The sequence below is a fragment of the Eulemur rufifrons genome, chromosome 16 (assembly GCF_041146395.1).
Source record: "Eulemur rufifrons isolate Redbay chromosome 16, OSU_ERuf_1, whole genome shotgun sequence".
Lineage (NCBI taxonomy): Eukaryota > Metazoa > Chordata > Mammalia > Primates > Lemuridae > Eulemur > Eulemur rufifrons.
Window position 1 is genome coordinate 69126620 of NC_090998.1, and position 13003 is coordinate 69139622.

The 13003-nt window shown below is 38.2% G+C and overlaps 1 protein-coding gene across 2 annotated transcripts in view; it reads right to left on the bottom strand.

The window, feature by feature from the left end:
• POC1B (POC1 centriolar protein B) overlaps positions 1-13003 on the bottom strand; it is a 90289-nt gene that overhangs the window by 67555 nt on the left and 9731 nt on the right. For both annotated transcript variants that reach the window (XM_069491261.1, XM_069491262.1), the window contains exon 3: positions 1422-1593. In XM_069491261.1, coding sequence (XP_069347362.1) covers positions 1422-1593 — 172 coding nt within the window. The remainder of the gene's footprint in view (positions 1-1421; positions 1594-13003) is intronic.

Sequence of the window (13003 nt, forward strand, 5' to 3'; positions counted from 1 at the left end):
TAGTTTTTGTACTAACATACTGAGTTTTGGGGATTGTTAGGTGGCAATAGATAGCTGATACATCAGCTTCCTTCCCATTGCCATAATCCACCATTGCTCTGGCCCCACTGTGACATGATTAGAAAGAGAAACTGGAGTCATCTACACAAGCTTAATCACTGTACTGAGATTAGCTATGACAAATTAATGATGCAGTGTGTTTTAGCTCATCTACCCTTAAACAGTTTGTTCACCGAGATTTCCTTGAATTAGTAATGGGAGACTGAAGTTATGCTGTGAAGATAGCAAAAACACTTAATTCTAAATTCTCAAAGTTAAGGATATTGGAACACATTTCTCTTGGACCTCAATCCAGTCTCTTCCTCCTTATATAATCCCCCTCTACAATGCCATCCACATTATCATTATCACACATCAGTTCTCTTCAGTAGCATTTGCTATCATCAGGATGATATGTGGGTTTCTCAACATGGAGTTTCCCTTGGGTGGTGGCGGAAAGAAGTGCCCACTGGCAGGGGAATGCCCTGTGAGCTTTGCTTCATTGGTGGGGGAATGATATGATGTGTGGGATTTCTTCTAAAAATACTCCAGGAAAAAAGGGGGTATATATTGGTGGGGGTAGGGGGGAGGCACTGAAATAGACAAAACAAGATGGGCAGGACACTGACAACCGTCAAAGCTGGTTGATGGGTATATGGGGGGAGTTCATATTCATTCTATTTTCATGTACGTTTGAAAAGTTATATACTCAAGAGCTTAAAAGCTTAAAAAAAAAAAATCCGTGACAATAATTGTTTAAAAAAGATGGGCTATCAGCTGGGGTTTGAAAAGCCTCTTATAGAGAGATTTATTATAACAAGATATGACCTTACACAAATACAATGATTTATACTTTTGTCAGAAATTTTCTTTAACAAGAAAATTCTGGAGCCCAATAATGAATGATAAAAATCAAAGAACAGTTCTGGCACAGGAGTTTTCTCAATAGGGATCCAAGGGCCCCTAAAGGATCCATAAATGGGTGTCAGAAGGTTAATAAACTGTAAATTTTTGGTTTTACAAGTTGATGTGTATCTTTCTGGGGAGATAATCCTAAAGCTTATATCAGACTTACAAAGAAATTGATAACTACTACTACTGCTACCCTCCCAATAAACTTAAGACATATTAAGCATATTTCCATGTCTAGAAATAGTTTTCAAAAAGAAGATATAAGGTAAAGATGAGGAAAAAATTGTACAAAATAGTTTGATTATATATGAAGGACAGTATCCTTCGCATGTGACCGAGACTCAGGTAGTATAGGTAGGCAACTGGGGAGTTTGGGCATTCCCAAGAAGTACCGGAGGAGCAGTCAGGCTCCAGCTTTTGTTTGCATTTCTAGATTCAAAGCACATCAAGTGTTTCTTTGTTTCTCTTACTTATCAGGAATCCAGAGTCTAATGGTTCTGTCTCGTGAGGCAGATGCCAGTAAGTTTCCATGTGGAGAAAACTGCACGCTGGTTACAACATCCTTGTGACCCACATATCTGTAAGCTCTCGCTTGTGGCTTGAAACTCCATAGCATGAGAAAGGTGTCCCAGGAAGCAGTAGCTATCAAGAAATAAAAGAACAAAACCACTGTTTGTTAAAACATAAACATATGTATGTCTCATTACAATTGGCAGCAAATCTAATAACAAGGTTTCCAGGTAACAGATGGGCTGGAGGTTCTCAGGCTGACAGGCAAAAGCAAAAATATTTTTTAAAGATCCTCAAAACTACATCACTAATATGCAAGGTTGGCTATGTCCTGTGTAACCATACAGCAGGATTACTGGCCCCTGCATTCAAACTTAGAGCTCAGTAACTACTTATTTACTAGAAGGCGTCAATACAGAGTAACAGAGAGTACACTGGACTGAGTCAGTTCCCTCTCTAACTCCCTGGGTGACTGGGAAAGTTGCTTAAACTCTGTGTCATGGAGACTGAAAGTTTTTCCTAAGAGGGCTGGATGAGATAATTTTTTAAACTGTTTATGTGGAAATAATTTCACATTTACAGAAAAGCTACAAGAATAACCCAAATAACAATAATATACCCTTTACCCAAATCCACCTGTTGGTAATATTTTGCCTCATTTGCTTTATCATTTGCCCTGTGCTCCTTTCTCTGTACATGAACACACGTGTACACACACACACACACGCACCTATTTCCCGAACCATTTAGAAGTTGTATATGTCATGGCACCTTTATACCTAAATACTTCAGTGTGATTTTCCTAAGAAAAAGGATATTCTCTTACACACCTATAGCAGAGTTATCAGCTACAGGAAATTTATCATAGATACTAAATTTTACCAACTGTATTCTAATTTTACCAATTGATCCAGTAATACTTTTATAGCTGGATACGATGATCTTAAAAGTCTCTTTCTGCTCTGTAATTTTATGACATTTGCTGATTAATAAAAGAATCATGTGTGTCAGACATTAACTTAAGGCTTTAAGAGAAGGAAAACAAATGCAATCAATGGTGGAAATAAATGCCTTGGCAACGAATGAACAAACAAGGAAATGAAAGATTTTTAACTCTTGCCTAAAAAACACATTTTATTAAATATTATGTACATGCAGCTCCAGAAATAGCCCCAATAACAGAAACTAGGTCAATGAGAACCACTAAGTCTAGATTGTAGAATGCTTGGAAAAAAATGCAACTTTATAAACTTGAAATACAATTAGTGTCACTGTGAGAAGAGAAATAGGAACTGGGTATATAGTCACTGAAATCTCCTAAGTTCTTTTGCCAACATATAAAATTCCAAGAGAAGGAGGTTTGGAGTGATGAAGGGTGGAGTAGAAATCAAAAGTTCTTTTTTGGACATAGTAAATTTGAGATGCCAGTTAGGCACATAAATGGAAATGTCAAGTAGGGAGATGGACATACACACCTGGAGCTCAGGGAGAGGTTTTGACTGTACAGTGTTGTGGTTAAAAGAACAAACTATAGAATTAGACTCCCTGGGTTCAAATCCAGGCTGTCACTTACTACTGTGTGCCCCTGGGCAAGTTACTCAACCTCTCTGTGCCTGGGACACTTCATCTGCACAATAAGGTATTAAAAGTATTAAATGAAATAATACCTGTAATTTAAGCCTGCCCCATTGAAAATACTCAAATGTAGCTATTATTGCTAAAGGTTTTTTTGTTGTTGTTACTCTTAGCAGTAGCCTAAAGAAAGCCTTAAAGACTGTAAACTGGATCGACTCACTTAGGAAGTGAGTACATAAAAAAGAAGAAAGTGAAGATACTTAACCTTCAGACAAGGAAGAGCAAAGGAAGGAGCCATAAAGGAGGAGGGCACAAGGAAATTGTGGTGTCCAGAGAGACGAGAAGTATTCCAAGAGGGTGACAAACTGTGAAATGCTTTGAAGAGACTGAGTAAGCCCAGGCCTTATCACAGCTTCCTACATAATTTGCCATGCCCAGTAAAACATGTAAATGTGAGGCCCTTGTAGAAAAATGATTAAGAATTTCAAGACAATGATAGCTCAGTGTTCAAGTAAGCACGGGGCCCTGTGCCACTGCACAGGTGGTATGTTCCCAAAGCTGGCCCGGGACCAAGGACCAAATGTTGGTTTGGCAACAAGAATTGCTTCAGTGAAATGGTGGGATCAAAGCCAGAAATGGCATGAGTTGAGGTGAAAATGAGGAGTTAATATAGAAATCTTATACATTATAGTTATATATTAACTCCCCCCCCACACACACATTTTATCATTCCCTAACTCGTTTAAGGTTTACAGGGTCCCTAACAGTCAATATGATAAGGGCCAGAAAAATGGTATTATAGGATCATGGTACAGCAACAATAAACTGGGGGGACTTTGGGGGGATAAGAATGTGAAGCTTAACTGAGAAGGTGACACAGGGCTAGAGTCTTCACAACTTTTGTTAGTGGAAGAGGTAAAGGGCCCTCTAACCAGATTAAATGTCACAGTTTATTCTCCATGTTCATCCCCATAATACCTGTATTATACACAGAGGGGGCTAAAAAAATTAAAAATTTAGAGTTGATGGTTACATACCCACATTAAATTAACACTTGCTATACAGCTGCTCATTTATGATGGGGTTACATCCTCATAAACCCATTGTAAAGTCAAAAAATTATAAGTTGAACCATTGTTAAGTTGGGGTCCATCTGTATATCAGTATGAAACCTGCTAAAGCAAAGTGACTCAGAGAGTAGGAAGGAAAAATGACTTCAGGGACAGAGATAGCCTAACCCACGGCAAGATGGCATTTTGGAGGCCTGCTGATTATGGGAAACAGAGACATTCCAATTACAACAGTACAGCTCAAGGCATACTATGTTTTCTTCTAAACTTTAGGAAAACAGAAAAAAACAAAACTAATAGTGTATAAAAACTCCATGAATGCATTCTTATTAAAAATTATGAAAACCAACACTGACTTTTCCTCTTCCTTAACCTTCTTTTTTAGGAAAAGGATTGTCCCACCAAAACCTAATACCATTATAATAAAAGGTATTTGATTATTATTGTCAACGTGTACTGTGTCAACGTGGAATTTGCTTTCATACATTTCCACTGAAACACACCCTACATAAACATTACCACATAATTTAAAATGTCAAACCTTGCACCATTCATTATCCGACTGGTTTATTTTGAGATAAAATGTCAAAGGGAGGAAGTTAAAAAGAAAACGTTTAACTAGTAAATCTACCAATTTTAAAAATATTTGTATTCCATAACAATAATCCATTGTTTCAAGAAATCCTTGTTAGGACATAGGAAAGAACAAAGCCTATGCTTACTACCTAGGTCAGTGCTGTGTCTCTGGAGGCCAAGAACATACTAATGGAAAACATGTTTGCTCTCCGTAATACCCAAAAAGCAAACAGTTTTTATGTCACCTTAAGTACCAATAACTTCCTTGAGTCAACCCAAGCTCTCTCAGTCATTGATTTAACCAACTGCAGTTACCTAGAGGTTTGCTCTGCCAAAAATACTACTTTCTGAAAAGAAATGGTGCTGACTGCTCTAGTTCTCTAGTTTTTGTGTTTCTTGTAAATTATCTTATGTATCTTTTCAATTGGTGGGACCTGTACCTGACACAGAATGCTAATATTACAAAGGGGTATTTAACTAAATCTCCTTCAAGTCTTTGACCACCTGGTTCCCCTTCCTAAATGCAACCAGCTTTACCATTTTCTAGGGAATACAAATGTCTATCCTCATATATTTTTTATATAAATGGTAGTATATTGTCCATACTATTCTGCATTTTGCCCCTCCGCCTCCCTTCACTTAGTATGATATATGTTAGAGATCATGTTTTGTTAACACATAGAGCTGCCTTATTCTTTTTTTTTGGTAAATTTTTGTTTTGATAATTTTAAGCTTATGGAAAAATTACAAGGTAGCACAAAAAACTCCCATATAATTCTCTACTCTAGATTTTGTCTTTGTTTATATTTTGTCTATTTGCTTTATCATTTTCTCTCTACATACAAATACTTTCACATATGCATATCTTTTCTTAATTATTTGAAACAAAGTTAGAAACATAATGCCTCTTTACTACTAAATATTAATACTTCAGTGTGTATTTCTTAAGAACAAGGACATTCGCTTACCTAAATCACAGTATAATTAACAAAGTCAGAAAATTAAATAGTACTATTTAATATACAGTCTGCCCTCCATACCCATGGGTTCTGTATCTGTGGATTCAGCCAATCACGGATCAAAAATATTTTGGAAAAAAAAGTGTCCGTACTGAACACATACAGACTTTCTTGTCATTATTCCCTAAATAATTACAACATTTGCATGGAATTTATGTTGCATTAGGTATTATAAAAAAATCTAGAGATGATTTAAAGTATATGGGAAGATATGCATAGATTATATGCAAGTACTACACCATTTTATTGAAGGAACTTGAGCATCCATGGATTTTGGTATACTCAAGGGGTCTGGAACCAACCACCCATAGATATTGTATCCACAGTTCATATATATATTTTGTCAATTACGACTATTTTCTTTTTTTTTTTTTTTTTTTTTTTTTGAGACAGAGTCTCACTCTGTTGCCCAGGCCAGAGTGAGTGCCGTGGCGTCAGCCTAGCTCACAGCAACCTCAAACTCCTGAGCTCAAGGGATCCTCCTGTCTCAGCCTCCCAAGTAGCTGGGACTACAGGCATGTGCCACCATGCCCGGCTAATTTTTTCTATATATATTTTTAGCTGTCTATATAATTTCTTTCTATTTTTAGTAGAGATGGGGGTCTCGCTCTTGCTCAGGCTGGTCTCGAACTCCTGAGCTCAAACGATCCGCCCACCTCGGCCTCCCAGAGTGCTAGGATTACAGGCGTGAGCCACCGCGCCCGGCCAATTACGACTATTTTCCCCAGTCCAGCCTATGCACTGCATTAACTGCCACGTGTCCTTAGTCTACTATAAATTAGGAAGAGTTCCTAGGCTGCTTTTGTTTTTATTGACTTTGGTATTCTTGAAGACTGCAGCCCTGTTATTTTGGTAGCATGTTTCTTAATTTTTTTTTAAATGTCTTCTCATGATTAGATTCAGAATATATATTTTTGGCAGCAATATCACAAAAGTTATGTTGTGCCTTTAACAATACATCATAATAGGGAGCACATGATGTCTTTTGTTCTAATATTGGTAGTAGTGACTTTGATCGCTTGGTTTTGGTGATTTCTGTTATGTACAGTTAGCATTTTTTCCCTTTGTAATTAACAAGTAACTTGTAGGGAGATACTTTAAGACTACATAAATATCCTCTTCCTCACCAAACTGTCACACACTAATATTTGCCCCCTTTGATAATTTTCCAACTCATCATTCTTTCTATAATTTACTAATTAATGTTTAGTTGATTAATGAATTAATATTTTTAAATTTATTATTATAAGGCAGAACCATCCCTTTTCCTCCATTTACCTATTTATTCACCCACTTATGTATATCAGTGTGGACTCAGGTTATTTTATTCAATGAGTTACAATCCAGAACTCTCATTATTTATTTTGACTCTCAAATTGTTCCAGATTTGGCTAGTGAAAGCCCCTTAAAGATGGTCTCTATGTCCTTCTTCCCTGTTTCCATCATTCAAGTATTCCTTACTTTCTAGAATTATAAGATGCTCTAAGATGTACTTTTTTTTGCCTCAGTCCTGGAATGGGCCTTTTCCCCTAGAAAGCTCTGATTTATTTTAGTGGACAATAGTATTTAGAAACCAAGATCTGGGCACTATGTTTGCTCATTGCTCCTGGTGTGTCAGTGAACAGAGCTACGAAATAAGATAGAAATCTCAGCAAGCATAACTAAGAAATTATCTATAAATAGAGAGCTATATCTATACATAGATATGTTGATAGATGTAGATATGAAAAACCATGAGTTCTAACACCACAGAGTGCATTCTTGCCGCCCTCCCCACCTTTCCGTATTTGTAACTCTCTTCTCCCACAATAAAGAACCTGGCTCCCATTGTGCTAAATATATTTTTGCTCAAGCCTAGAATACAAACAGTAGTTTCAGAACCATGAAAGCAAACCACTGCAAAAAGCAATCCACTAACTAGAGTTCAGGATTCAGTTTAAAAAAAAAAAAAAAAAAAGTCCAGGAGGCAACTGAATTATGGGTGGCTCCTTTTTGGTCTTATCACACTTAGTTTTGTACTTTGTTAGAGTGGGTCTGCTTCACCTTTGAACTTAGTCTAGGGCACGCCTAAGGCATTTCAGGTGTGGTACTGATTCCTAAGGCATGGCCTTTCTGACCTCTCGACTAAATGCCTGGGGAGCTCAGAGAGATTTCCCCTCTGTTGGAGCTAAAGATTTAGACTACTAGCCCTGTAAGGTCACTAGTATTACCATTTAGCTCTTAGTCCAGCTGGAAGCAACCTTGGGAGGGCTCATAGATTCCCACCCTGCACATCCTCAGCTCAGCCAGGTTGTCAGTCTGCTCTGGCTCTACCTCTCTGCTGCGCAGCAGGAAAAGTGCCCCCAGGAAGAAAGCCAAGAAGATCATGGGACTCACCCTGTGTGTTTCTCTTCTTGCAAGGATCATAGTTTTGTACTCTCCATAGCTCAATGCCTGAAAACAGTTGCCTCACATACTTTGTGTAGTTTTATATTTGTTTCCAGCTATCAATTACTGTCATCAACCTGCTTTATTCTTTTTATTAGTTGTGTAGCATTCTATTGTATAGCTATACCTTAATTTATTAGGCAGTGTACCCCATTTAGGTTGTCTGCAGTCTTACACTTTTACAAAGGATGCTGCAATGTACATGTGTCATTTCCAACATATGTAAATACATCACTGTGATGAATTCCTAGCAGAATTATTGCTGGGTCTAGGTCAAAGAGTACGTATTTTACAATTTGTTAAAAAGGTCCACATTCATAATGTAGTATTTTACGTAACTTTATACATTTGAATTATATTCCCTCGCAGGCCTTTTCATTCCACATTCAAGAGAATTCTGATAATTTAGATTATTTTCATATAGAAATCCTTGAATTTTTCAATTATTTCAGAAGTCCTTCTATATATTTTCTATCTCCATTATGTCATACTATAAAATCTGTTGGACTTAAACTCAGCTTTCTAGTTTGAAGGCACCATGATTTTGTACTTTCTGCTGCATTTCCAGGTTCATACTGGTCATTGGGTCACAAAAGGAACACTCGACTGCCTTCTTCAGGGAAATATAAACAAGGAAATCTTCTAAAGAACCCTATGAGAAGGAATTGTCTATAAATATTTTTTAAAAAAGAAAAAATGCAATCCCTAGGCACACGTATCTATAAATCTCGATGGAAGTGAGGGAGAGGGTTACACAATATAAAGACAATATTCCAATCTTAACTAGATAAACTTTTTTTTTTTTTTTTTTTTTTTTTTTGAGACAGAGTCTTACTCTGTTGCCCAGGCTAGAGTGAGTGCCGTGGCGTCAGCCTAGCTCACAGCAACCTCAAACTCCTGGGCTCAAGCAATCCTACTGCCTCAGCCTCCCGAGTAGCTGGGACTACAGGCATGCGCCACCATGCCCGGCTAATTTTTTTTGTATATATATATTTTAGTTGTCCATATAATTTCTTTCTATTTTTAGTAGAGATGGGGTCTCACTCTTGCTCAGGCTGGTCTCGAACTCCTGACCTCGAGCGATCCACCCGCCTCGGCCTCCCAGAGTGCTAGGATTACAGGCGTGAGCCACCGCGCCCGGCCTAGATAAACTTTAATAGGTAATAGTGTCAGAATGAATTTATACTATCCAAGCACTGCATAATAATATAATTAAGTGATGGCACTAACTTAAAATCCCTCTGCCTTGAATGAGGGAATAATTAAGCTTGTTTTCCTTCTAGCTGATACTCAGTAATTAGCTTGCTGGTATAAGCAGGGTCTAAAGGAGCTGCGGGTGCTTTAAAAAACAATCTTTAGTAATGACAAGCTAAAGAAGTTGAATTTAATTTATTCAAATTCCCCCAAATTCTTTGAGGGCTGGCAATGACAATAACACAAACCTTTCCTGAGTTGTTACTATAGGCCTACTACTTTTAAATACTTCATGAGTACTGCACTCTTTTATTTAATCCTCATAACAAGGTAGATAAATATCATTATCCTTTTTTTTTTTTTTACAGATCAAGAAATGAGGCTTAGTGAGGTTAAGGAACTTGCCAAGGTCATGCAGATGTAAAGTGGTAGAGCTTGATTTTTAACCCAGTTCTATCAAACTCCAAAGCCTGGGCTTTTCACCAATAAGCCAGTGTTTCTCAAAGCATAGGGGATTTATGGATTATCTCCATTAGAATTACTGGGGACCCTGTTAAAAAATGCATTATTCTAGTAAACTATACATTCTTTGGGGTGAGACTCAGGAATATGGATTTTTGACAAGTTTATCACTTAATTCTGATACACACTGAAATTTGAGAAATAATTACAATCTGTTACTTCCTCTCAGTGTATACACTAAATTATTTTAGCACTTGGGAGTAACTTTTTAAGCTATAACAAGAGAAGCTCAAAAAAGCTACTACCTAGGTTGCCATCAAGAACCCTAACAGAAAAAGAAGTTTTCGCAAACTTTTATTCTGGTTTCACTGCAGGGAAAGTAACTTAAAAATTCCAAATTTCATTCCACTTCTATTCAGTCAAAAAAAGGAGAGAATTAACTTATTCTTTACCACCATTTATTTTACAAACATCCTACATGTTAAACAGGGATTTAGTCAATGACAGGATAACCTTGAAGGGCAAAAGGAGGGAAAAATGACAACTTCAATGTTAAAAGTATGTAATTTTGAATTGAAACTTCTTAAATACAGCTCAGATTTTGCAACCGATGTGAAAATACTTTTAAATCCTTTTGCTGTTTGTTTAAACTTGAGTGTGGCCCTCTGGGAAAGAGATTGACCGGCATACTGGAAAAGAGTATGTCTGCAAAATCAGACTCCGAACCAGCTCAACCAGGCTCTGCTACTTACTAGCCACACGGTTTCGGGAGAGTTACTGAACTTTCAGTTTCCACACCATAAAAAGGATGACAACACTTAACAAGACTTAACAAGCAACAAAGACTATTGCTTTCTCCCATCCTCTCCTCTCTCATCACCTCCAACCCAGTCTGTGAAACCCAAGAGCCCACATCTTCTAAGAGGCTACAGAGAAAAATCCACGATGGTTCAGGTTTTGTTTCCTGCAGTCACATCTGAAGTTTAAGCCTTTATCCTCTCTGGTCCCAATCTCTGTGCCAACCCTCACTCCCATAATGTTCTGGAAACCCCTTAGCTGACCCCAACAGCCATGCCTTCCCTCCTTCCCAAAGCTACCACTGGGCCACAGGAATATCTGCTGGGTGATCCCCCTTGTATCCATTCCTCCTCTCTGAAAGCCCCTCCTCCGCATTAACTAACACCTTGACTCTGCTTGGGGACACCAAGTTCCATGAAACCCTTTCAAGTGGCAATCTTCTTCTTTTTCACACATCACCTACTTCAGGTCACATCTTTCTCTCCATTCCAACTCCTAGTGTCTTAAGTTCATTCAACAGACACCTGACCCCTTTGATGTGTAAGACGTAGTGGGGGAGGGAGAAGTTCTACGTAATAAAATAGACAAAATCTCTTAAATGGGGAACTTAAATTTAAGTGGAGAAGCAGGCAATTTTTAATTGTGCCAAGAGATATGACAGGAAGTCATAATGAGAATTTTGTGTGGGGGTGGAATACTTAATTTAGATAGAGTATCAGTGGCATTTTAAGTGGAAGCATGAAGGACAAAGAGCCAGCCAAGCCAAGAGTGAGGTAGTGAAGAACACTTCAGACCAAGGGGAAAACAGGGCCTCTCCAAAGACCTTTTCTTCCATGCTTTCTCAGCAACCCATTCTATGGGCGCAGCCTGGATCTTGTCACCAGCAGAACCTGAACACTTCCCAAATCACTGACTGAAATCCACCATGACAACTTGCTTTCCTTATCACTCACTCACTCAGTTGCCTCCATCTCATCCAGAACTCCAACCCATTGACCTGAGTTGTCCACTGAGGCACTCTTCTCGCCACCTTCAGTTCACAATCCAATTTATAATCATCATTTCTCTCCTTATTCAATTGATAACCCCCCCAACATACATTCGATACCTTGATTCTCCCTCCTTCCTTCAAATTCCCCTGGAAAAATCCCAATCACTCTGCCTTTTCTGAGACTACAATCTATACTAGTGAGAAGTGCTGGATACTTCCCCTGCCCTGATAGACTGGAAATACGGTCAATTCATGATCACGAATTTCACATGAGTCTCTCACCACAGAGTTGTGCACAATTCTCTATTAGTCTCCTCCTGACTCTCTCTAATGACTATTTAATATCTTTTCCTCTTTCTTCTATTCTACTCTGACCTTGGCTTTCACAATACCCTACTATTAGGTTTTTAAGAATGAAATGTCTGACTTCCTTAAGTACTAAGCTTGACAGTTGATATATCTGATGTTTCACTTTAAGACTCTTGTTTTATTTTTCTTGTGAAGATACAGCCTTTCAAATGCATGCTTTGGCTTGTGATTATCTTTCAAACTTTTTTTAGAGCAATTTTTGTGAAACCATGGATAAGTAAAAAATTCGGGTTATTTTGAATATGAATTCCATTGTGGAACCAACGCAGCGCAGACAGCTCAAAATATCAACAAAGTGTTTGGGAAGGATGTGGCTAATGAACACACAGTACGTTGATGGTTTGAGAAGTTCCATTCTGGTGATTTAAATCTTGAAAATGAGCCACATGGGCAACTTGAGACCAAGGTGGACAATGATGAGCTGACAGCTGTAGCAGAAGCAAATCCATCTCAAGCTAAGCGTGAATTAACAGCAAAGTTTGATGTTACTATTCCAACCATATTGGACCATCTGAAACAAATTGGCAGGGTGAAGAAGATGGAGAGATGGTACCGCATAAATTAAATGAGCATCAGAAGAGAAATTGTCTCAAAGCTTGCCTGTCACAACATAAAGGTGAACCATTTCTACATTGTATTGTTACGTGTGATGAAAAATGGATTCCTCTTGACAACTGCAAGCATTTGGCACAATGGTTGGACAAAGATGGAAGTGCCGAAACACAGTCCAAAACTGAATATTCATCAAAAAAAGCTAATGGTGTCTGTTTTGTGGTCCAGTGCTGGTATTATCCACTACAGCATCATGAAACCTGGTCAATTGATTACAGCGCATGTGTACTGCAACCAAGTGAATGAAATGATGAGGATGCTTGCTATTAAGCAGCTGAGATTGGTCAACAGAGACAGGCCAATCCTCTGGCAAGACAATGTACAACCACAAGTTGCACAAATATAACTGCTCAAACTACAGAAGCTGGACTTGGAAACTCTCTGTCATCCACCACATTCACCAGACCTTGCACCAACTGACTACCACTTCTTACAGATTTTGGACCACT